The sequence below is a fragment of the Oncorhynchus kisutch genome, linkage group LG17 (assembly GCF_002021735.2).
Source record: "Oncorhynchus kisutch isolate 150728-3 linkage group LG17, Okis_V2, whole genome shotgun sequence".
In the NCBI taxonomy this organism is placed as follows: Eukaryota; Metazoa; Chordata; class Actinopteri; order Salmoniformes; family Salmonidae; genus Oncorhynchus; species Oncorhynchus kisutch.
In genome coordinates, this window is record NC_034190.2 from 18,021,710 (window position 1) to 18,048,874 (window position 27,165).

At 40.8% G+C, this 27,165-nt stretch overlaps 1 protein-coding gene across 5 annotated transcripts in view; it reads right to left on the bottom strand.

Annotated features, from left to right (window-relative positions):
• adgrb2 (adhesion G protein-coupled receptor B2) overlaps positions 1-27,165 on the bottom strand; it is a 501,873-nt gene that overhangs the window by 79,614 nt on the left and 395,094 nt on the right. For 3 of the 5 annotated variants that reach the window (XM_031793151.1, XM_031793149.1, XM_031793147.1), the window contains 2 exons: positions 26,304-26,375; positions 8,878-8,970 (listed from right to left, as the gene is read on the bottom strand). In XM_031793151.1, coding sequence (XP_031649011.1) covers positions 8,878-8,970; positions 26,304-26,375 — 165 coding nt within the window. The remainder of the gene's footprint in view (positions 1-8,877; positions 8,971-26,303; positions 26,376-27,165) is intronic. The other 2 variants (XM_031793150.1, XM_031793148.1) reach the window with 1 other exon arrangement.

Here is a 27,165-nt window from a genome sequence, read left to right on the forward strand (position 1 = left end):
AAGTCAAATGGACAATATGGTATGGACAATCACAACTGTTGTCCATGAGTTTCACCCCATTGTCAGGATCAGTGGTTTCTAGTTTGTATACTTCAATTTTTAACAAGCTGATCATAGCGAATAAACAAAAACTTCTGCATTTCCCACTGTGTAAACACATTGCAAATAGGCTCATGATACCTCCTGATAAAGTTGGGTAGCTGATTTTCAAAGCTTAAATAGTCAAATTGAATTGTCACAGGAATCAGGACTAAAAAAGCCAATGCAACGGTCTGTTTTCCAAACGGTGGGCCTACCGCATGGTAGGTTGAACATGGTAGGCTACACTCCAGTAAGCTTGAGCCAATGTCTTTTGGAAGAGCCAATGTCTTTTTTTGGTACAGTCCGGACCGGACTTGATTTCCACATCCACGGATATTGGCATTTGCTTCGGTCGGGACAACATCTGAACCGTTCATAGACGTCTGCTTGGTTCAGATTTGGTACAATCCAGACCGGCCTTGATTTCAATGTCCACGGACATAGATTTTTGGTCCGTTCCAGACAAAATCTGAACCAATCATAGACGTCCAAGCCTTGATTTGGCCCGAACACAAACGTCTATAAATGGCTTATTTTCAACTTTCATTCAGATCCAACAATATGCCTGATTTCAATATCCGGAAAATACTTAAAAAATACATATTTTAAACTTCTGGAAAATAAGTATTTTAACATTTAATTCAGAACTGGAAATGAACCTGATTTGGAAAATATGATTTAGAACCTGATTTGGAAAAGGCATCTGGAAAATATGTATTTGAAACATCCTGGAAAATATGTATTTTAAACAAAGAAAATAACTTTCCACCTTTTATTCAGAACTTAAATTGATCTTTAACATCTGGAAAACACGTAGACTTTAGATGTCTTTTCAAAGTAATTTGGATACTGGGACTATTCTAGTTTTGCGGGCAGCATTTTTTGGTCTCGACTAGGGCAACAGAAGAGTAAGAAGAGTCCCTGGTTAGATTACACCTTTCTGATAGTGCTACAGATGATTTAGAGACAGAGATGTTAGGCTACACCAGGGATGGGAAACTCCAGTCCTCAGGGGCCTGATTGGTGTCACACTTTTGCCTCAGCCCCAGTTAACACACCTGATTCCAATAGTGAACTAATCATCAATTTAGATTGTCATTACTTTAATCAGCTATGTTTGCTCGGTATGGAGAAAAAAGTGACGCCTCCCCGGACCCCAGGACTGGAGTTGCCCATCCCTGGGCTAAACCTTTCTAATGGTGCTACAGATGATTTAGAGACAGAGATGTTAGGCTAAACCTTTCTAATGGTGCTACAGATGATTTAGAGACAGGGCTGTTAGGCTACACCTTTCTAATGGTGCTACAGATGATTTAGAGACAGAGATGTTAGGCTACACCTTTCTAATGGTGCTACAGATGATTTAGAGACAGAGATGTTAGGCTAAACCTTTCTAATGGTGCTACAGATGATTTAGAGACAGAGATGTTAGGCTACACCTTTCTAATGGTGCTACAGATGATTTAGAGACAGAGATGTTAGGCTAAAACTTTCTAATGGTGCTACAGATGATTTAGAGACAGGGCTGTTAGGCTACACCTTTCTAATGGTGCTACAGATGATTTAGAGACAGAGATGTTAGGCTACACCTTTCTAATGGTGCTACAGATGATTTAGAGACAGAGATGTTAGGCTACACCTTTCTAATGGTGCTACAGATGATTTAGAGACAGAGATGTTAGGCTAAACCTTTCTAATGGTGCTACAGATGATTTAGAGACAGAGATGTTAGGCTACACCTTTCTAATGGTGCTACAGATGATTTAGAGACAGAGCTGTTAGGCTAAACCTTTCTAATGGTGCTACAGATGATTTAGAGACAAAGAGATGCAGACTCAAGCCCCGTATCGTCGAATCTTCAAATGGCACCCTTTTCCCTACATAGTGCAATACATTTGACTAGAGCCCTATGGGGGTGCACCATCTAGGGTGTAGGGTGCCATTGGGCACGCATCCTACAGTATCTCCCTTTCTACTAAGGAGTGTGTTTGTTATCAGAATGGCTGGTAGTGACAACAGATACCTGAGCTACTCCTATAATCTTTCTATCAGTATGTGTTTAGGAGAAGAATGAGGAAAGATAATGATTTTGCTTCAAAAGAATCAGGTCAGTGTTATTTTTTCAAGAATGCTGGTTCTAATATTGCTTTGTTTTCAAGTGAGTAAAGTGCATCCATAATTGACATGATCTTCAACACATCATTTCAAGCACTTACTTTACCCTAGACTTGTAACTGCCATCAATCAAGAGCAAATGGCTAAACATGTTGAATGACACCTTATTGGCTATTTTTCCATTTTGTCGGTCTGCAATGGCGATCTCAAGTCACTGGTCTCTTTCAAGTTCTCTACCTTTCTCTCTTTAAACCAAACACTATCATCTTCCTCATCCCAGCATTCTGCATTCATTGCCCTCAGCTTGTCTTTTGTAACCTCCACGAGATAATTTGTTAGAACAAATTGCTTGGTGAAAAAAACAACACAAATATCAGCACACAAACAGATTGATTGGATTGAATGAGGGAAAGTTCCAGTGTGTCTTTCCAAAATGGCCTCCATTAAAACCTCCCCAACTTAATGTGGCCCCTCATTGCCATGCAGACCCAGGCCATTCATCTGTCTCCTCTCTCCCCCCAGCACCGATCTGCCTAGAATCCTCTATGGAGCCCGCTCACAAAAGCCTTTGTGTGGATATAAAACTATTAGGCATTTTTGGCACGCCACAGAGAGAGACAGAGGGAGGGAGGGATAGAGAGACAGTGGAGGAAAAAGGAGGGGGGAGTAGAAGATGGAGGGAGAGGGAAAGTAAAAGAGAGAGCTGGGGGGTGAAGAGGGAGGGAGAGAGCTGGAGGGAGGAGGAAAGGCAGTGAAAGGGGAAAGTGGAAGAGAAAGAGAGAGCATGAGAGGGGGAGAGAAATAAAGATAATTAAAGGGACAGAAAGAGAAACAGAACATTTGAAAGAGGGAGAGAATGAATGCAGGTCTCAAAGGAGAGGAAAGCTCTTAGCACGCAAATCACACTGACTCACAAATGGCTCTCGCCTAAACAGACAAATGAGGATATAGACTCTCATCTCTCTCCCCCCTCTCTCTCTCACACCCACACACAGGCTGAGTATGTAAAGTGAATCAGGTTCACCATCAGCATCATTACTAAGTACTGTTTGTCCAGGCATTATTGTGGAGGACATTCACATTAGGCCTGGGTTCAGCCAACACTGGTAACCACTTAAGCACAAGAGAACTCCCATTCACTTATGGCTGAATTATTATTGGAATAAATGCAAGAACAAAACAACATTTGTATCCCAAAACTTCCTCTAAAAAGACTTCCATCTAGATATAAAAAAGCAGCATGAAACAACGTTGACTGGTGGAAGCTAAGACTATAACTCAGACATGTGGGGTCTACTGGGCCAGACGGAAGTTCAAGATCCCTACTGGCACCAATCTACATACTAATCTACTGCAGCCCAGTGATTTCCAAAAATTTTCCCCAATGGACCATAAAACAACATTAGTTGTTTTTGCAGGCTAATAACATTTGTATTAAATAAATTGAAAGCCATTTCAGTATATCCACAATTTGGGAACCATTGTTGGAAACCTCGTGGCTAATGTACCAGATGTTCTATATGGCTACACACAGCATTGGCTACTTTAGGACATAGTATCTATCTACTGTGGTTGACATACTGATTTGCTGTTGGGGTACTGGTTGTGGTTATGTCCATGGTTGTTGTTGTAAGCTTGGTTATGGGCATGGTTGAGGGTGTGGTTCATGTGCTCATGGTTCATATGGTTGTTGTGGGGCAGGCTGTGGTAACAGCCTTGTTGGCAGCTGTGTTGACAGCCCTGGTGAGGGTGGAATGGTGGCAGGCATGATGACTGTTGTTGGCATGACGATGACGGGCATGGAGAAGCTCCAGTGCCAGTGCTGTAGCGCAGAGAGCCACACTGCTGCCCACAGTAGGACATGTTCTGACACTTCTGATGCAGGGATGGTGGGAGAGATGGATGGAGAGATGTGAGAGGAGGAGAGATGAGAGTGGAGGGAATGGAGGAGAGGACACAGTTCAGATGGATTAGAAACATTAATAAGAAGAGATTGTAAGTGATATGTGGGGAAGAAGAAATGATGAAGAGAATAAGAAAGAGAAGGAAAAAGACAAGGTAAAAACATGTAAGATAGAGAATGAACATGTAAGAGAGAGGATGAACATGGAAGAGAGAGGATGAACATGGAAGAGACAGGATGAACATGGAAGAGACAGGATGAACATGGAAGAGAGAGGATGAACATGGAAGAGAGAGGATGAACATGGAAGAGACAGAATGAACATGGAAGAGAGAGGATGAACATGGAAGAGAGAGGATGAACATGGAAGAGACAGGATGAACATGGAAGAGACAGGATGAACATGGAAGAGACAGGATGAACATGGAAGAGACAGGATGAACATGGAAGAGAGAGAATGAACATGTAAGATAGAGAATGAACATGTCAGATAGAGAATGAACATGTAAGAGAGAGAATGAACATGTAAGATAGAGAATGAACATGGAAGAGAGAGAATGAACATGTAAGATAGAGAATGAACATGTAAGATAGAGAATGAACATGTAAGAGAGAGAATGAACATGTAAGATAGAGAATGAACATGGAAGAGAGAGAATGAACATGTAAGAGAGAGGATGAACATGGAAGAGAGAGAATGAACATGTAAGAGAGAGAATGAACATGTAAGAGAGAGGATGAACATGGAAGAGAGAGGATGAACATGGAAGAGACAGGATGAACATGGAAGAGAGAGGATGAACATGTAAGACAGAAGAAGAACATGGAAGAGAGAAGATGAACATGCAGGAGTGAGGATGAACATGAAAGAGAGAAGTTTAACATGTAAGAGAGAAGTTGAACATGGAAGAGAGGGTGAACATGTAAGTGAGAATAGAGGGGGAGAATGGGAGGGACTAGTTACTCTAGTCTTTGGTTGTACTTTGGTTGTGTGTCTGTATACTGATAATCTCAAAATGTCCTCCTATCCTCTCAATATGTCCTCCTATCCTCTCAAGATGTCCTCCTATCCTCTCAATATGTCCCCTAACCTCTCAATATGTCCACCTATCCTCTCAAGATGTCCTCCTATCCTCTCAATATGTCCAACTATCCTCTCAAGATGTCCTCCTATCTTCTCAATATGTCCTCCTATCCTCTCGAAATGTCCTCATATCCTCTCAAGATGTCCTCCTATCCACTCAATATGTCCTCCTATCCTCTCAAGATGTCCTCCTATCCTCTCAATATGTCCTCCTATCCTCTCAAGATGTCCTCCTATCCTTTCAATGTCCTCCTATCCTCTCAATATGTCCTCCTATCCTCTCAATATGTCCTCCTATCCTCTCAATATGTCCTCCTATCCTCTCAATATGTCCTCCCATACTCTCAATATGTCCTCATATACTCTCAAATGTCCACCTATCCTCTCAAGATGTCCACCTATACTCTCAGTATGTCCTCCTATCCCCTCAATATGTCCTCCTATCCTCTCAATTTGTCCTCCTATCCTCTCAATTTGTCCTCCTATCCTCTCAATATGTCCTCCTATCCCCTCAAGATGTCCTCATATCCTCTCAATATGTCCTCCTATACTCTCAATATGTCCTCCTATTCTCTCAAGACGTCCTCCTTTCGTCTCAATATGTTCTCATATTCTCTCAAGATGTCCTCCTTTCCTCTCAATATGTTCTCCTATTCTCTCAATATGTCCTCCTATCCTCTCTATATGTTCTCCTATTCTCTCAATATGTCCTCCTATCCCCTCAATATGTCCTCCTATCCTCTCAATATGTCCTCCTATACTCTGGATATGTCCTCGTATCCCCTAAATATGTCCTCCTATCCTCTCAAGATGTCCTCCTATACTCTCAAAGTGTCCTCCTATCCTCTCAATATGTCCTCCTATCCCCTCAAGATGTCCTCCTATCCTCGCAAGATGTCCTCCTATCCTCTCAAGATGTCCTCCTATCCTCTCAAAGTGTCCTCCTATCCTCTCAATATGTCCTCCTATCCCCTCAATATGTCCTCCTATCCTCTTAATATGTCCTCCTATCCTCTCAATATGTCCTCCTATCCCCTCAATATGTCCTCCTATCCTCTCAAGACGTCCTCCTTTCCTCTCAATATGTTCTCCTATTCTCTCAAGATGTCCTCCTATCCTGTCAAGATGTCCTCCCAACCTCTCAATATGTCCTCCCAACCTCTAAAGATGTCCTCCTATCCTCTCAATATGTCCTCCTATACTCTTAATATGTCCTCCTATACTCTCAATATGTCCTCCTATACTCTCAATATGTCCACCTATCCTCTCAAGATGTCCTCCTATCCTATCAAGATGTCCTCCTATCCTCTCAATATGTCCTCCTATCCTCTCAATATGTCCTCCTATCCTCTCAAGATGTCCTACTATCTTCTCAGTATGTCCTCCTATCCTCTCAATATGTCCTCCCATACTCTCAATATGTCCTCCTATCCCCCCAATATGTCCTATCCTCTCAATTTGTCCTCCTATCGTCTCAATATGTCCTCTTATCCCCTCAATATGTCCTATCCTCTCAATTTGTCCTCCTATCATCTCAATGTGTCCTCTTATCCCCTCAATATGTCCTCCTTTCCTCTCAATATGTCCTCCTATCCTCTCAATGTGTCCTCCTATCCCCTCATATGTCCTCCTATCCTCTCAATATGTCCTCCTATCCTCTCAATATGTCCTCCTGTACTCTGGATATGTCCTCCTATCCCCTCAATATGTCCTCCTATCCTCTCAATATGTCCTCCTATCCTCTCAATATGTCCTCCTATCCCCTCAAGATGTTGTCCTTTCCTCTCAATATGTTCTCCTATTCTCTCAAGATGTCCTCCTATCCTGTCAAGATGTCCTCCTATACTCTTAATATGTCCTCCTATACTCTCAATATGTCCTCCTATACTCTCAATATGTCCACCTATCCTCTCAAGATGTCCTCCTATCCTATCAAGATGTCCTCCTATCCTCTCAATATGTCCTCCTATCCTCTCAATATGTCCTCCTATCCTCTCAATATGTTCTCCTTTCCTCTCAATATGTCCTCCTATCCTGTGAAGATGTCCTCATATCCTCTCAAGTGCTTCTCCTATCCTCTCAATATGTCCTCCTATCCTCTCAATATGTCCACCTGTCTTCTCAAAATGTCCTCCTATCCTCTCAAGTAAGTTTATGGTAACACTACTTGAAATCTTAAATAAGGCCTTCTTAATACTGTTATGGCTGCTATGTCATGTCATGTCTATAACAGGTTCCAGTAAAGTTTGCCCTTTTCATTGAGTCACCTTGAGCCTTTTACTATGAGGGATTAATTCAGGACTATACCATTTGGAAAATGACTGTTGGAAACACTCTGGATTTACCAATTGATTTGAAATGACTGCTTTTAGCACAGTGCTCCGTGTTAACTTTGGCAGGAGTAGGTTTCCTTATAAATAAGACCATTCATATTACCTGAACATGTGACATCACATGGAACAACCCTGGGCCATACCTTTTCCAGGTCAGTGATTTTAGGCAAGGAAAAACTCTGAACCTGACAGCTTTGAAGAACAAATTCAAGACAAGTACTTTCCCCCAAAAAAATGTGTTTTGGTAATTTGCAGTAAATCATCAGCCTCCTAACATTCCTAGCGGTCCATTCAAGAGACCAAAATATTACAGTAAATGACTGTGTGGTGAATAAAATTAAAGGGGAGGGAGTGGTCAGCGTCGGAACCTTCGTAACTAATACAAATGACAGAACGTTGTGACCTGGTCCACATTGGGAGGCACTTCATGTCTTTATGATTTACAAGAGTATTATGATTTTGGACAAAGTAACCTTTCGTGTAACTTTACACCCTGCGCATAATGATAAGGACCTTTCTTATAGGCTCAACAAACCTGCCGCAGTCACTGTCGAGTCAATATAAACGTGAAGAAAATATGAAAATAACTGATTACAGGTGCGCTAAGAAAAAATCTTTAGGAGGGACTGGAAATAGATAATCAATTTTGACTAGGATATTAGTCCTTTTTTTACCCCTTTTTCTCCCAAATTGGTAGTTCTCCCATCGCTGCAACTCCCGTACGTACTCGCGAGAGGTGAAGGTTGAGAGCTGTGCGTCCTCCGAAACACAACCCAGCCAAGCCGCACTGCTTCTTGACACACTGCTCGCTTAACCCGGAAGCCAGATGCATCAATGTGGCAGAGGAAAAAACGTACAACTGTGAACTGAGTCAGCATGCATGAACCCGGCCCACCACAAGGAGTCGCTAGAGCACAATGGGACAAGGACATTCCAGTCGGCCAAACCCTCCCCTAACCCGGAAAATTGTGCGCCGCATCATGGTTCTCCCGGTTGCAGCCGGCTGCGACACAGCCTGGGATCGAACCTGTAGTGATGCCTCTAGCACTGCAAAGCAGTGGCTTTGACCGCTGCACCACTCGGGAGGCTCTAGGATGTTAGTCCTAATCCGAAATCGACAACTCTCAAATCCTCTCAAAACCCCACAAGTGCATTGGGTGTAGGGTCTAGTGGTCGATTTGGGATTGGGATTATAAACAGCGAAGGACAGTATTTGGAGAAAAGGAACAAGGCAGTTTTAGGACCAACATGATGTAGTTATGTAGCCTGGTCCCAAAGTTGGCAAGACAGCACAAACAGATCAGGGGCCAGACTAGTAGTGGTTATGGGTCTAATATGAGATGAAATGAAATGTTATTCACCATGATCTGCACCTGTCCGTTCTTGCATGAGTCCGGTGAGTTCTCGCTGTCATCTTTACATCCCCCCATCCGACAGCGCACTGCGTCCTGGACCTTGTAGAGAGGGATGAGGAGGGAAGGAAGGAAGCAGAAGCGGAGGGATAAGGGGAGGAAAGGAGCAAATTAAAGGTCTTTATTGGTTAAGTTCGCAACATTAAGACTACTATAGACACTATGTTCATGTATACAGTACTGTACACATGTTTATTTGGATTTAACCAACGCTCTTAGAAAAAAGGGTTCATTTACGGTTCTTTATAGAACCTTTTGGTTCTTTGGACAAGAGTAAAGAACCCATTACTATAAAAGGTTCTATATATATATATATATATATACCCAGTGAAGGCAAAGAACTTTGAGGGTTTTATCAATACCCCATAATATAATGGGGATTTTTAGAAAACAACAGCTCACAAAAGCTAACCCAGTCACATCAAACTGTGAAAGTACAGCTAACATTCCCTTTTCATTTGTTTCAGCTGTTTTGCATTGACATTTATTCCAATGATGCTCCATTATGATGTCACCTGGTCAGATAAATGGCTACCTGACATCTGACCCCGTTAGCTCAATATGGAAGGGGGAAGATCGAAATCATATGTTGCAGAGGTCTGAGTGGCAAACAGCAAGGTTCCTACAAACATGTGTTGTTGCAAATGTATTGCTAGCTAGAAGCAATATTAATAACAATAATAGCATAAAAGCTTACACTCTTAGGGAGTGTTCGTAAATTCAATCTGGAGTGCCAGAGTGCGCTCAGTAAATTCGGTGTTGTCAGATTGTCCATTAGTAAATCCAGAGTTTTTCGCTCTTGGAGCATTCAGAGAGCACCCTGGACGCTCTAGCAGAGGAGTAACATTGATCCGAGTTGACTAGCTTGCTAGCTACTTCCAGACGCAAATGAGAGAACACCTTATTCTGACCATTTTCCTCACCCTAGCAGAGGTGGTTACGCTGTTTTCATGTTGTCTAAAGCGTTGGTGACTGTAACTGTGCTGCTGGCAACAATTTACTTTTTTTTTACATTTACTGACACGCATTTGTAAATTCATCAGTTATCCTGCACTCTGGCACACTCAGATGAGAGTGCTCTGAAATCGGAGTAGATAGCCAGAGTGAATTTATGAAGGGACTCTACGTAGAAACTTTTGGTCAATTCATAATGTAACTGACCTTCTGATTCAAAAACCAACCCTCATTCCAGCATGACAATAGAAGTAGCCTACCAATAAGCATGTTATTGTTCAACTTATTAAGGTAATTTAATTCAAAAATATGAAGCCGAAGTCATATGATAAACTACAGGCTATATAAATACATTTGAAACTTTATTTAACTAACGTTAAAACCTCTTGAGTGTAGGGGGCAGTATTTTGATCAAATCAAATCAAATCAAATTTATTTATATAGCCCTTCGTACATCAGCTGATATCTCAAAGTGCTGTACAGAAACCCAGCCTAAAACCCCAAACAGCAAGCAATGCAGGTGTAGAAGCACGGTGGCTAGGAAAAACTCCCTAGAAAGGCCAATACCTAGGAAGAAACCTAGAGAGGAACCAGGCTATGTGGGGTGGCCAGTCCTCTTCTGGCTGTGCCGGGTGGAGATTATAACAGAACATGGCCAAGATGTTCAAATGTTCATAAATGACCAGCATGGTCGAATAATAATAAGGCAGAACAGTTGAAACTGGAGCAGCAGCACAGTCAGGTGGAAGTTGAAACTGGAGCAGCAGCATGGCTGCATGATGTTTGGATGACAAACGTACCCAGATGAAACTGCCTATTTCTCAGGCCCAGAATCTAGAATATGCATATAATAGTCAGATAAGGATAGAAAACACTCTACAGTTTCCAAAACGGTCAAAATATTGTCTGTGAGTATAACAGAACTGATATTGCAGGCGAAAACCTGAGGAAAATCCAACCCGGAAGTGCTGTTTTTCCTGAAATCTCTCTGTTCCATTGCATGCCTTCCCTCCATTTAAAGGGATATCAACCAGATTTATTTTCCTATGGCTTCCACATGATTTTCTGACTTTCGTGACCAATCTACTTGGCTGCTAGCTGTTTGTAATGTTTTGTCTGCTGAGAGAGATGTCCTTACATAAATGCTTGGATAGCTTTCGCCGAAAAGCTTTTTTGAAATCTGACACGCCAGGTGGATTAACAACAAGCTAAACTGTGTTTTTCTATATTGCACTTGTCAGTTCATGAAAATTAAATATTTTTAGTAATTTAATTTGAATTTGGTGCTCTGGAATTCAGTGGATGTTGACGAAAATGATCCCGCTAACGGGATGGGTGCGCCAAGAAATTAAACAGAAAAACACAGGATACTTTAATTCTCCACTTTTCAAGCTAGCCAGCCAACTCTTTCAAATAAACATACTGTTTTACTATGGTATGTTCCAAATATAGCTACAGACCCAGCCTGACATTGAAAATGAGCTAATTGTTACTTTTATTTCAGTATTTCAGTGTGGAGTCGGGTGAGGGGACTATGCTTCATGAAGGCATTAGAATACTGTTGCTGACTGAGAGGAGGTATGTATAAATAATTGATAATACATTCAGTATAATAAATATTGGTGATTCAATAGCCTACTTAATCATTATATAACTTTTAACACTTTCTCTGTGTTTTGCAACTTATGGCAGTAACCAAGAACTATAAGAGGCAGCGAATCTCACTTTCGATTGCTGCTGACAACAACTGCATGTAAGTTGTTCTTCAACATCATAATAATTATATGTCTGCATAGTATTTGGTCTTCATTTTTGCAGATTAATTCATGCTTATTTCCAAAGATTAACTTGTGTTTTTGGTCCTTTTTTATTTCTCTCTGGAACCAGTGAGGCAACAACCCAAACTGTACTGGTGGTAGGTAGCCCAGTGGTTAAGGAGATGGACCTGTGGCAGGAATTGGACCTGAGGCTGTAAGGTTGCTGGTTTGAATCCCGGGCTGGGTGCAGGAAAGAAATGGGTGGAATTGATTTGATAACTCTAGGGCTGCTGGGTTCACATCCTCAAAACATTCCCCTACAGTTGGGCCCTTGAGCAAGGCCCTTAACCCCACAACATGCTCTCCATCCAGGGGCGCTGCACTGCATATTGAACCCGTGCTTGCCTTAACTGCATGTGTGAAGTCTGCTGTTTGGGGGTGTTGAGAATGGAGCAGAAGCCACATTTTCATGTTTGCTGTAACTAATGGACAAAGTTGTACTTTATTGTAAAGATGTCAGCCAGAATTGACATGGGCCAAGATTCAAACGAAGAGATGCCTCCCTGGTCACCGGTGCATATTTCCAAACTATGTTAGCATATACAGTAATGACAATACATTCTAAAAACTATGCTGGGGTTGTTTTGTCCATTATTTAATTGTTTATTAAATAATATTTTCTATAAATGCTATTTTCTTAGCAAAAAGTATTACTATTTAATAGAGGTAGCCATAATTCATAAATGGCACCATGCAGGGTTCTGTGTAGAACCCTTTTGATTCAGTGGAGTAGAACCTCTATGGTTCTGATCAAAGAACCCTACAAAAGGGTCCTATATAGAACATTTATACCGTATATGAAGCAAGAGATATAACCCTTATGGTTCTTTAGGGAACCTTTCTAAGAGTGTAGCTACAAACAAATATATTACCTTGCTAATGTTTGATCATCTACATTGGGTTTTATTATGGATTTTATGTTATACCATGGCATTGTTGAACACTCATTTCGGATTGACTTGAAGGGCATTCTAGAGAATGTTTTATTTCCCTATAGTGGGAAATTGTGGCTCTACTCAATTTTTACATGTTCTATGTTTGAGCTGCTTTTGAAAGAATAGGTTAATTGAACATATTATTGACATTGCTGAATTAGATTTTCATAACATTAAGCTAGGACCGCAACAAGGTCTCACAGTCTCATGTCAGAATCAAGGCAAGGGTTAAGGTTTGGGACAGACTTAAAACGCAAATATCAAAAACAACTTCCTATCGTGGGATTCGAAAGTTCAACCTTTGGAACCAGAGACTTACGCACGTCTGCCATCCCTGTCCACAATGCCCTAGCAAAATCAAAGCCTACTTGAAGGTAACAGCGCTCCCTGTTGTCCCTAGTGGCCAGATTTCGTGTCATCTACTGACGTCCTCAGACACGGATGGACATCGAATACGGACTTGTATCATGCCTGAGGACTGATGGTTTGGTTAGCTTAACTAGAAAGTCTGTTTGTTTGGTTACCAAGTCAACTACTCTCTCGATCTAGTAAACGTGCTAGCTACTTCAGTGAATGTTGAGCACATTTCTACTAGCAAATGAACACATTTCTACTAGCAAATTTACACATTTCTAGCAGTAAATGTGTTCAATCTGACCATGATATGAAAGAGATAATCAACTCTGGGCTCTATGCGATAGCAGAGTGGAACGGACCTTCCACGGAGTTGGATTATTATCCAAAGAAAGCATAGCCCCTTGTTGATTATCCCTCACATGTAGAATCGTTTATTACACGTCATCAACATGCATTGCATCATTATTGGCTTTTAATAAGAGTTAAAAATCTCAGTTTCTTAAATGTGTTTGTTACCTTTTAATACTACTGTATTAATTTTTCTAAACACTATTTGAAAACATCCAAAGAAAAAGAAAGTGAGAGAATAGAAATAAAGACAGAGACTGAGAAAGTGAGAGAGAGAACTGAAGAACAAAGAGCAGTACTGTAAAGTACTTAAATTAAAATATTTTAAAGTACTAGATACATCTTTTTGGGGGGTATGTGTACTTTACTGTATTATTAATATTTTTGACTACTTTTACTTCACTACATTCCTAAAGAAAATAATGTACTTTTTACTAGATACATTTTCCCTGAGACTCAAAAGTACTCGTCACATTTTGAATGCTTAGCAGGACAGGAAAATGGTCCAATTCACACAATCAAGAGAACATCCCTGGTCATCCCTACTGCCTCTGATCTGGTGGACTCACTAAACAGAGAACATCCCTGGTCCTCCCTACTGCCTCTGGTCTGGAGGACTCACTAAGCAGAGAACATCCCTGGTCCTCCCTACTGCCTCTGATCTGGTGGACTCACTAAACAGAGAACATCCCTGGTCCTCCCTACTGCCTCTGATCTGGTGGACTCACTAAACAGAGAACATCCCTGGTCCTCCCTACTGCCTCTGGTCTGGAGGACTCACTAAGCAGAGAACATCCCTGGTCCTCCCTACTGCCTCTGATCTGACAGACTCACTAAACAGAGAACATCCCTGGTCCCTACTGCCTCTGATCTGACAGACTCACTAAACAGAGAACATCCCTGGTCCTCCCTACTGCCTCTGATCTGGTGGACTCACTAAACAGAGAACATCCCTGGTCATCCCTACTGCCTCTGGTCTGGAGGACTCACTAAACAGAGAACATCCCTGGTCCTCCCTACTGCCTCTGATCTGGTGGACTCACTAAACAGAGAACATCCCTGGTCCTCCCTACTGCCTCTGATCTGGTGGACTCACTAAACAGAGAACATCCCTGGTCCTCCCTACTGCCTCTGATCTGGTGGACTCACTAAACAGAGAACATCCCTGGTCATCCCTACTGCCTCTGATCTGGTGGACTCACTAAACAGAGAACATCCCTGGTCCTCCCTACTGCCTCTGATCTGGTGGACTCACTAAACAGAGAACATCCCTGGTCATCCCTACTGCCTCTGATCTGGTGGACTCACTAAACAGAGAACATCCCTGGTCATCCCTACTGCCTCTGATCTGACAGACTCACTAAACAGAGAACATCCCTGGTCCTCCCTACTGCCTCTGATCTGGTGGACTCACTAAACAGAGAACATCCCTGGTCATCCCTACTGCCTCTGATCTGACAGACTCACTAAACAGAGAACATCCCTGGTACTCCCTACTGCCTCTGATCTGGAGGACTCACTAAACAGAGAACATCCCTGGTCCTCCCTACTGCCTCTGATCTGGTGGACTCACTAAACAGAGAACATCCCTGGTCCTCCCTACTGCCTCTGATCTGGAGGACTCACTAAACAGAGAACATCCCTGGTCATGCCTACTGCCTCTGATCTGACTGACTCACTAAACAGAGAACATCCCTGGTCATCCCTACTGCCTCTGATCTGGAGGACTCACTAAACAGAGAACATCCCTGGTCATCCCTACTGCCTCTGATCTGGAGGACTCACTAAACAGAGAACATCCCTGGTCATGCCTACTGCCTCTGATCTGACAGACTCACTAAACAGAGAACATCCCTGGTCCTCCCTACTGCCTCTGATCTGACAGACTCACTAAACAGAGAACATCCCTGGTCATCCCTACTGCCTCTGATCTGGAGGACTCACTAAACAGAGAACATCCCTGGTCATCCCTACTGCCTCTGATCTGGTGGACTCACTAAACAGAGAACATCCCTGGTCATCCCTACTGCCTCTGATCTGGTGGACTCACTAAACAGAGAACATCCCTGGTCATCCCTACTGCCTCTGATCTGGTGGACTCACTAAACAGAGAACATCCCTGGTCATCCCTACTGCCTCTGATCTGGAGGACTCACTAAACAGAGAACATCCCTGGTCATGCCTACTGCCTCTGATCTGACAGACTCACTAAACAGAGAACATCCCTGGTCCTCCCTACTGCCTCTGATCTGACAGACTCACTAAACAGAGAACATCCCTGGTCATCCCTACTGCCTCTGATCTGGAGGACTCACTAAACAGAGAACATCCCTGGTCATCCCTACTGCCTCTGATCTGGTGGACTCACTAAACAGAGAACATCCCTGGTCATCCCTACTGCCTCTGATCTGGTGGACTCACTAAACAGAGAACATCCCTGGTCCTCCCTACTGCCTCTGATCTGGTGGACTCACTAAACAGAGAACATCCCTGGTCCTCCCTACTGCCTCTGATCTGGTCGACTCACTAAACAGAGAACATCCCTGGTCCTCCCTACTGCCTCTGATCTGGTGGACTCACTAAACAGAGAACATCCCTGGTCATCCCTACTGCCTCTGATCTGGTGGACTCACTAAACAGAGAACATCCCTGGTCCTCCCTACTGCCTCTGATCTGGTGGACTCACTAAACAGAGAACATCCCTGGTCCTCCCTACTGCCTCTGATCTGGTGGACTCACTAAACAGAGAACATCCCTGGTCCTCCCTACTGCCTCTGATCTAGTGGACTCACTAAAAACAAATGCTTTGTTTGTAAATAATGTCTGAGTGTAGGAGCATGACACTGGCAATCCGGCAAATAATAAAAAGTAAATAAACAAATGTGCAGTTTGGTTTGCTTAATATAAGTCATTTGAAATTATTGATACTTTTACTTTTACCTTGATACTTAAGTATATTTTTTCAATTGCATATACTTAAGATGCTTAAGTTATGGCTGCATCCCTTTGTTCTCAATTTCTGCCTGAAGACATACCCAAATCTAACTGCCTGTAGCTCAGAGGCAAGGATATGCATATTCTTGGTATCATTTGAATGGAAACATTCTGAAGTTTGTGGAAATGTTAATTGAATGTAGGAGAATATAACACAATAAATCTGGTGGAAGAAAAGAGAAAGAAAGACCATACGTTTTCTGTTTTATATTGTTGTAGTATCATCTTTCACATGTACTAGAATAGCCACACAGTCAGATAGGATGCTGGAGAGAATGTTGATGGATAACACAAGAGGGCAACTGTAGGTGTGCAAAGTTTCAGACTGATAACTTCAGGAATCCGTGAGCTACATTACATTTAGCATGATGTCACCCAGGTGCCCCACACAAGTTGCCCAAATGTACCCAGGTGGCCGAATTGGTGAAATGACCTATAACTATATACAGTAGTGCAAATAACTATATACAACATAACAAAAAGCAATTCTAACACACACACAAAAAAAAAAATGTTTTAAAAAATATTAGAAAATAAATATTTTTTTAAAAACAGTACACCCCTTGGAAGTCCTCGTCATAATATTTTGCTACCTGTGCCATGTCCCATAGCAGTCTCTTTCTGATGTAAAGCAGAGGCAAACTGAACAAGTGGTGCATTTCATGCGACACAAAACACAACGACGTCTCCATGCTGTGCCCTTTTGGCCCTGAGGCACAGTCATGCCTGCAGTAATGAACTGTGGCATATGAACACCACTGGGGGCACAGGTAGAGCGGGCAGCTTGGCACCGGGGGCTCCCAGTCGGAGTCACTATCACTGTGAAAGAAAACATTACAAAAATATTTGTATTGTATGAGCCTTTTATCATCACATAAAATAAACAGATATGTATTGTATAGAGCAGAGGAAACAGTCACTAAGGTGAAGTGCTGTTCCATTCAACTCCGGCCATTGTTGTATATATATATATATACACACACACACACCCAAACAAACCAACACACACACACAAACAAACCAAACATTTCATTGCAAAAAAATAAATATATATTTTCTATTTTTTATATATCATATATATATATTTATATTTCATAAAACGGCATTAGCACTTACCCGTCCAGAAGTACGTCCTGTCCTTGCAGAAACAGCTCCTCAGTTCGTTTGAATCATAACACTTCAAGATTCCTCAAACAAAAAATCTGTCTCACTTTCACTTTTTCACTTTCACTTTAGACTTTGACTTCGCTTTACCTGATTTATTCGCCATGATATCTTCAATGAAATCGTTGAAACTACAACTTTACGAAATACAGCTGCACGTAAAAAGCCTTACAGCAACTCCTCTGATCGTGAAGGCGAGAATGGAGTTCCCTGCGCGTGCGATTACAAACAAGGAATTGTGGTCCAACCCAAAACCATTACATACTGGCGTTTACCTCAGCTCATTGGCTATCTACCCAGCTAGATTTCAAGAAGATCAGTGGTCATTGGGCAGAAATATAGTCAATCAATGAAGCTTCGCTAAAATTATTGGTGCGTAAGGTAGTCATTTATCGTTGTCTTCAAAACAGCTCACTTCGGTCAATACTCCCAGCAAAAAAACTATGACGTTTGGCTGTGTTGCAAACATCCAGAGGAATGCACTGAAACCCACCATGACTAGATAAACGATTGTTTACAGGGGGGAATCACTTCAAATGCTCCGTTAAAAATTGATAGAGATGGAATTCACGGCACAAACGGTTTACAAAATGTTTCGATTTATGCTATAAAAATGGATTTTAATCAAAGAAAACGGCACTTATTTTGATCACTGGGACCCTCAGGAAGAGAAATAAGAACAAGATATCAGAATGTAAGTCATAATTTTACCTTCAGATGTGAATGTGTAAAAACTGTCATGACGGAAAATGTTTCTGTTGTTGATTGCTCTTCTCAAACAATAGCATGGGATTTCTTCTCTGTAACAGCTATTTTAAATTGGAAGACGTAGTTTGATTACCAAGATTCTAATCTTTTGAAGGGTGTAAGACACTTGCATTTTCAAGAATGTTTAATGTTACGTAGTTGTATTTTTAGTTGTCACTCTGAAATTTCCCCTGATGTTGGTCCCTGTACGGGGATCGCAGCCATAACTACCTGTTGAGCTTTTTATAAAAAATCGCGCAACATTTCAACGTCCTGCTACTCATGCCAGGAATATAGTATATGCATATGATTAGTATGTGTGGATAGAAAACACTCTGAAGTCTCTAAAACTGGTTAAATCATGTATGTGGCTATAACAGAACGTGTTTAGGAGTAAAAATCCCAAGGTAAACTGTTCACAAAAAACACAAAAATATCCATCCGCCAGTCTATGTATTGTCTACGTCAAGGGAAAATAGATAGAGTCCCGTTTACAATGCCTACAGCTTCCACATGATGTCGCCAGTACTGGCATTTCATTGGTAGTTTATCCTTGGTGTGATGACGAATAGGCACTTCCTGTCTTGGGGTACACCGAAGGAAGTTATGAAAGGGAAAATATGAACGATGATTTCAAGACTTGCTGCTATCGAATACAATTTTATCGATTATTAACGTTTATTAATACCTAAAGTTAGTTTACAAAGTAGTTTGAAGTGTTTAGTAAAAGTTTATAGGCAACTTTTTTAATTTAAAAAAATGACGTTGCGTTTTGGAAAGGTGCTTTTTCCTGGATCAGACGGTCTTCATAAATTGACATTTTGGGTATACTTTGACGGATTTAATCGGGAAAAAGACCCAATTGTGATGTTTATGGGACATATAGGAGTGCCAACAAAGAAGCTCGTCAAAGGTAATGAATGTTTTATATTTTATTTCTGCGTTTTGTGTAGCGCCGGCTACGCTAATTCTTTTGTTTACGTCTCGTTCAGGTATTTCGGGGGGTGCATGCTATCAGATAATAGCTTATCATGCTTTCGCCGAAAAGCATTTTACAAATTTGACATGTTGGCTAGATTCACAACGTGTGTAGCTTTAATTGAGTACCCTGCATGTGTGTTTTAATGAAAGTTTGAGTTTTATCGAGTACTACAGTTGGCGCTCTGAAATTTCCGCTGATTTTGGTCCCTGTACAGGGACCGCAGCCGTAATGAAGTATATATAAAACCAAATACTCTTAGACTTTTACTCAAGTGGTATTTTACTGGGTGAATTTCACTTTTACTTGAGCCATTTTCTATTAAGGTATCTTTATTTTACTCAAGTATGACAAATGGGTACCAAAAGTACACAGTTGTTGAATCTAGATAGGCAGCCAGTCTACCGAGGGTTCTGATAGGAGGATGATCCTATTAAAACAAAGATAGATACGGTGGTAACTGACGCCAGAGACGCAGCGCTCAGAGATATAGCATATTGTTTGCTATTCTCTGATACTTTCATTAGGTAAGCTAATGCTGGGTGGTGGGTACACACTATGACACTTACACCCACATTACCTTTGGCATCACAAGTCACTTGAGAGAGAGAGCTAATAACAAGGCTTTCACATTCAGGCCTGCCCCGAGCGATAAAATACCCCCGATGGAACAGCGGTGACTGTGAAGACACACCAATACAGGCACAGACACATGCATACACACACATGATAACATACGCCCTAATACACACATGCACAGATGGATGTTGTGTTGGAGACATGTGGTAATAGAGTAGTGGCAGGAGGGAAAACACTTAATGTGTTGTGAAATCTGTTTTGAATGAATTGTAATGTTTTTTAAATTGTATAACTGCCTCAATTTTGCTGGACACCAGGAAGAGTACTGGGGATTCATAATAAATACAAATACATTCAACAACTTCACTGTTGAATTTTGGGCATAATGTGCATTGGGGACAATGATAATAATGTTTTTAAAAAATGAGATACTTGAACCAGTGCTTGACTTGGAGTGAATAGTTGCAGGACTCATTTTGAGTGCTGGTACTGTTTATATGTACACTACATGACCAATCATTGAACATCTCATACCAAAATCATGGGCATTAATATGGAGTTGGTCCCCCGTTTGCTGCTATAAAAGCCTCCACTCTTCTGGGAAGGCTTTCCATTAGATGTTGGAACATTGCTGCAGGGACTTGGTTCCATTCAGCCACAAGAGCATTAGTGATGTCAGGCACCTATGTTGGGCGATTAGGCCTGGCTCGCTGTCTGCATTCCAATTCATCCATTCAATGCAGGCCAGTAAAGTTTTTCCACACCGATCTAGACAAACCATTTCTGTATGTCCTCGCTTTGGGCATGGAGGCATTGTCATGCTGAAACAGAAAAGTGCCTTCCCCAAACTGTTGCCACACATTTGGAATCGCAGAATCATCTAGAATGTCATTGTATGCTGTAGATTTCCCTTCACTGGAACTAAGGGGCCGAGCCAAAACCATGTAAAACAGACCCAGACCATTATTGCTCCTCCATCAAACTTTACAGTTGGCACTATGCATTGAGGCAGGTAGCTTACTCCTGGCATCCGCCAAACCCAGATTCGTCCGTCAGACTGTCAGATGGTGAAGCTTGATTCATCACTCCAGAGAACACATTTCCACTGCTCCAGAGTCCAATGGGGGCGAGCTTTACACCACTCCAGCCCGACGCTTGGCACTGTGCATGGGGATCTTAGGCTTGTGTGCGGCTTCTCGGCCATGGAAACCCATTTCATGAAGCTCCCGCCGAACAGTTATTGTGCTGATGTTGCTTCCAGATGCAGTTTGGAACTTGATAGTGAGTTTTGCAACCGAGGACAGACGATTTTTACGCACTACACAATTGAACACTCGGCGGTCCCGTTCTGTGAGCTTGTGTGACCTATCACTTCGCGGCTGAGCCATTGTTGCTCCTAGACATTTCCACTTCACAATATTAGTACTTAAAATTGACCGGGGCAGCTCTAGCAGGGCAGAAATTTGATGAACTGACTTGTTGGATAGGTGGCTTCATGATGGTGCCTCATGTTTGTCTATGGAGATTGCATTGCTGTGAGCTTGATTTTATACACGTGTCAGCAACGGGTGTAGATGAAATAGCTGAATCCACTCATTTGAAAGGGTGTCCACATACTTTTGTATATAAAGTGCGTTCTGAAAATATTCAGACCTTGACTTTTTACAGCCTAATGCTAAAATGTATTACATTTTTAAAAATCCTCATAAATGTATACGCAATACCCCATAATGACAAAGATTTTTTTTTATTTTTTATCCATTTACAAAAAATGTGCAGTGTGTAACCAGCTCAACATGGATAGGACACATGAATGTATGTATACACATATCACACACAATAACTACACTGACACGCTGTGATGACAAATAGTGTCTATGAACAAAGTCCATATTTAGACATCCATTTTGTTTCAGGTTCATCTCTTTTATTGCATTCAGTTTGTTTTTATATCCTTCATTTGATTATTTTACAACAAAGTGTGTTGCTGTTTTAAATTGACTTTAAATTTTATTTGGTTTGAAGTGTGGTTGTTGTCCCTGACTCAATGAACTCTGCTAATCTGTAATCTGTGTCCCACCATCCCTCCATGATATCAGTGAACCATGTCTTCACCTGAGGACAGAGACAGTATGACCTGACTTCAATCTGAGCCAATGAGTAGGACAACAAATCGCCACCCTATGAGTGGAATCTGAGAACAGAACACTGAAATGAGCTGCAGAGCTAAAGAAAAGCCATCTTCACTCACAGTGGGTGTTTAGCGTGTGTTCTGTGTGTGTGTGTGTGTGTGTGTGTGTGTGTGTGTGTGTGAGAGAGAGAGAGAGAGAGAGAGAGAGAGAGAGAGAGAGACATTTGTAATGTCTTTACTGTTTTGAAACTTCTGTATGTGTAATGTTTACTGTTAATTTTTGTTGTTTTTCACTTTATATATTCACTTTGTATGTTGTCTACCTCACTTGCTTTGGCAATGTTAACACATGTTTCCCATGCCAATAAAGCCCTTGAATTGAATTGAATTGAATTGAGAGAGCGACTGCATATTGGATCAGAGCAGAGGCCGTGTCAGATGAATTGGGCATTTACTGCATTATCGCCATTATCTATCTATCTATCTATCTATCTATCTATCTATCTATCTATCTATCTATCTATCTATCTATCTATCTATCTATCTATCTATCTATCTATCTATCTATCTATCTATCTATCTATCTATCTATCTATCTATCTATCTATTTATCTATCTATCTATCTATCTATCTATCTATCTATCTATATCTATCTATCTATCTATCTATCTATCTATCTATCTATCTATCTATCTATCTATCTATCTATCTATCTATCTATCTATCTATCTATCTATCTATCTATCTATCTATCTATCTATCTATCTATCTATCTATCTATCTATCTATCTATCTATCTATCTATCTATCTATCTATCTATCTATCTATCTATCTATCTATCTATCTATCTATCTATCTATCTATCTATCTATCTATCTATCTATCTATCTATCTATCTATCTATCTATCTATCTATCTATCTATCTATCTATCTATCTATCTATCTATCTATCTATCTATCTATCTATCTATCTATCTATCTATCTATCTATCTATCTATCTATCTATCTATCTATCTATCTATCTATCTATCTATCTATCTATCTATCTATCTATCTATCTATCTATCTATCTATTATCTATCTATCTATCTATCTATCTATCTATCTATCTATCTATCTATCTATCTATCTATCTATCTATCTATCTATCTATCTATCTATCTATCTATCTATCTATCTATCTATCTATCTATCTATCTATCTATCTATCTATCTATCTATCTATCTATCTATCTATCTATCTATCTATCTATCTATCTATCTATCTATCTATCTATCTATCTATCTATCTATCTATCTATCTATCTATCTATCTATCTATCTATCTATCTATCTATCTATTTATCTATCTATCTATCTATTTATCTATCTATCTATCTCACATTCTGACCTTTATTCCTTTGTTTTGTCTTTATTTAGTATGGTTAGGGCGTGAGTTGGGGTGGGCAGTCTATGTTAGTTTTTCTATATTTTCTATTTCTGTGTTTGGCCTGATATGGTTCTCAATCAGAGGCATTTGTCTGTCGTTATCCCTGATTGAGAACCATATTTAGGTAGCCTGTTTCCCTTTGTGTTTTGTGGGTGGTTATTTTCAGTCTTTGTGTGTCTGCACCAAATAGGTTGTCACTTCGGTTGTCACTTTGTTGTTTTGTATTTATGAAGTGTTCCATTTATTATTAAAAAGATTAACACTAACCACGCTGCGCTTTGGTCCTCTCCTTCTTCCACCGATGACAACCCTTACTATCTATCTATCTATCTATCTATCTATCTATCTATCTATCTATCTATCTATCTATCTATCTATCTATCTATCTATCTATCTATCTATCTATCTATCTATCTATCTATCTATCTATCTATCTATCTATCTATCTATCTATCTATCTATCTATCTATCTATCTATCTATCTATTCAATGGGCTTTATTGGTATGGGAAACATATGTTAACATTGCCAAAGAAAGTGAAGTAGATAATATACAAATGTGAAATAACATAAAACATAAAACATTACACTCACAGAAGTTCCAAAATAATTTTGACACTACAAATGTAATATTATGTATTAATTACAGTGTTGTAACGATGAGCAAATAGTTAAAGTACAAAAGGGAAAAGAAATAAACATAAATATAGGTTGTATTTGCAATGTTTGTTATTTACTGGTTGCTCTTTTCTTGTGGCAACAGGTCACACATCTTGCTTCTGTGATGGCACATTGTGGTATTTCACACAATAGATATGGGAGTTCAAAATCGGGTTTGTTTTCAAATTGTTTGTGGATCTGTGTAATCTGAAGGAAATATGTATATCTAAAACGGTTATACATTTGGCAGCAGGTTAGGAAGTGCAGCTCAGTTTCCACCTCATTTTGTGGGCAGTGTGCACATCTTTAGAGCCAGGTCTGCCTACGGCAACCTTTCTCAATAGCAAGGCTATGATCACTGAGTCTGTACATAGTCAAAAGTTAAGTTTGGGTCAGTCTTAAGTATCGACCTACTGAAGTATCATTCTAATTCTTCTCTGCATGCATTATTTGGTGTTTTACGTTGTACACTGAGGATATTTTTGCAGAATTCTGCATGCAGAGTCTGAATTTGGTGAATTATTGGTTGGTGAGCGGACCCCAGACCTCACAACCATGAAGGGCAATGGGTTCTATAACTGATTCAAGTATTTTTAGCCAGATCCTAATTTGTACATGTAGGTAGCACACAGGAGGACATTTTATCTCTATCTTCAACTAGCTTTCTCTCTCTCACTCCATCCTCTCTAAGTTAACTCTGATTCCCTGCTGGGTACTTTGGCACGCTAATGGCTAGGTCATTCTCATTTCACAGTCAAATGGGTTTCCTTTGGGTCTATAATGTACTCCCCCCTCCCCCATGTTCACCCTCTCCCCTTTGTGTTCTTCATTATCCGTGTCTCCTTCTCTCTCCCTCTATTTTCTCTGTCACTTCTCCCTCCCTATTTTTGTCCCACTCCCCCTCCTCTCTGCTAAGGTCATTATTTTCATACATACACCCATGTCCCTTACCTCTCTCCTCATTTTCTCCTTCCATCCATCTCTCTCCCTCCCCTCTCTCTGTTTGTCACGGTTTCTATATAAACATCTATGTTTTCTCACTCCCTCCCTCTCCCCCCTCTCTCATTTTGCTAATCACATTTTCTATACATCTGTGTTCTCTCACTCCCTATTGGATAAATAACATTTTCCACAGATGTCTGCATGCTCTCTTAACCACTCTCTTTTCCCTCCCTCCCTTCCTCGTTCTCACACACACGTTGTTGCTCTGCAACACACCCTCTCTATAGATCCATGAACTATGTTCATTCAAGCTCCATCTTCTTCCATTCCAACCCTCTGCCTATCGGTTCCTCTCCGCATCTTCTTTAGACCATCTCTCATCCCACTTTCCTCTCCTTCTCTCCACATCTCTCCAATCCAGAGGTAGCATACTCTCCTTACCCGTTGTGCTGCAGCTATTAGGGATTAGGTTCAGTCCCTGGCAGAGATTTTCATATTTACTAAAATAATTCCTGGATTTAGTTGACTAATCCTACGCTTTTGTGATATTGATTTAACATATATGGCTTAGCGCTTCTGGCATTTAATATTATGTTTTAAACTACTGTATCAGTTTATCCAATAACCTATTTAACTATGCATATCGTAGCTGGAGGAGAGGCTTGGAGATGCTGTGTAGGCACGGAATGGATCAAACCCCAATGCATTGTGGGTAGTTGGGTATTTGGGCATACTAGGGGGTAGTTTGCGATTGTGTGTGTGTACGTGTGTGTGTACGTGTGTGTATGTGTACATGTGTGTATGCTTTCGAGGTACGTGTGTGTGTGCATGCATGTGTGTGTGCATGCATGTGTGTGTGTGTGGTAGATGGGTATTTGGTCTCATTAGGGGCCCTGTGAGGGTCTGTGGTGAATGAGCATTGAGGGCATTAGAATGGGGACTTATCGTCTTACTTCATAGTGTCTTACTAATCTCTTTATAGGGGCCCTGCATCATCTGGACAATGCTGTATTATATTAATATATGCTGGAGCTATTGGCATATTCACAAGAGTAATCCTTCCCATGTCTGAGCTGATTCTCTGTCTAGCTAGCTAGCTGGTACTGTACACTTCAGTAGGAGAAAGTCAACATACAGTAAACACAGACAGACAGCCAGACAGACAGCCAGACAGACAGACAGACAGACAGACAGACAGACAGACAGACAGACAGACAGACAGACAGACAGACAGACAGACAGACAGACAGACAGACAGACAGACAGACAGACAGACAGACAGACAGACAGACAGACAGACAGACAGACAGACACATGTTTACACACACACACTAACCTCGCGGCGCATGACACAGTGCACAGTAATGATGACGAAGCCCTGGACAGAGTCAAAGACAGCAAACAGCACCTGAAAAAGAGCAGAACAGGAGTCAGTTAGCATATACAGTAGATAGAGAGACAGAGAGAAAGATCAACAGAGAGAGAGAGAGAGAGAGAGAGAGAGAGAATTTGGGAATTTATATTGATAATCTATACAAAAACAGCCCACAAAAAGACTTACAACATAAGCAATTATAAATCATGAAAAATGGAACATCCTTGAATCAGTCATTAAAAACAACCTAAATCCATTAGATTACCCAATAACCCAACAAGAAATAAATGAATATCTCAAATCTATCAAATGAAAGAAGGCTTGTGGTCTAGATAACATTGAAATGAAATGCTGAAAAACAGCACACCTGAGTTGCAAAATGCTGTGCTTAAATTGTTCAACATGGATTTAACTTCTGTCTGCTTCCCTGATGTCTGGAACCAGGGGCTCATCTCCCCGATACACAAAAGTGGAGACAAAACCGACCCCAATAATTCCAGGGAATTTACGTAAACAGCAACTTGGGAAAGGTTTTCTGTAGCATTTTGAATTCAAGAATTCAAACCTTTCTTCAAGAAAAAAATGTAATAAGTAAATGTCAAATTGTTTTTCTCCCCAACTATCACACTACTGACCATATATACACCTTACACACACTAATTAAAAATAGAGCAAAAAATAGGGCAAAATCTTTGCTTGCTTTATTGACTTTAAAAAATCATTTGATTCTATTTGGCACAAAGGGCTATTCTACAAAATTCTCCAAGGTGGCTTTGGTGGTCAGGTGTATGACTTAATAAAATGTATGTACACAGAAAACAAG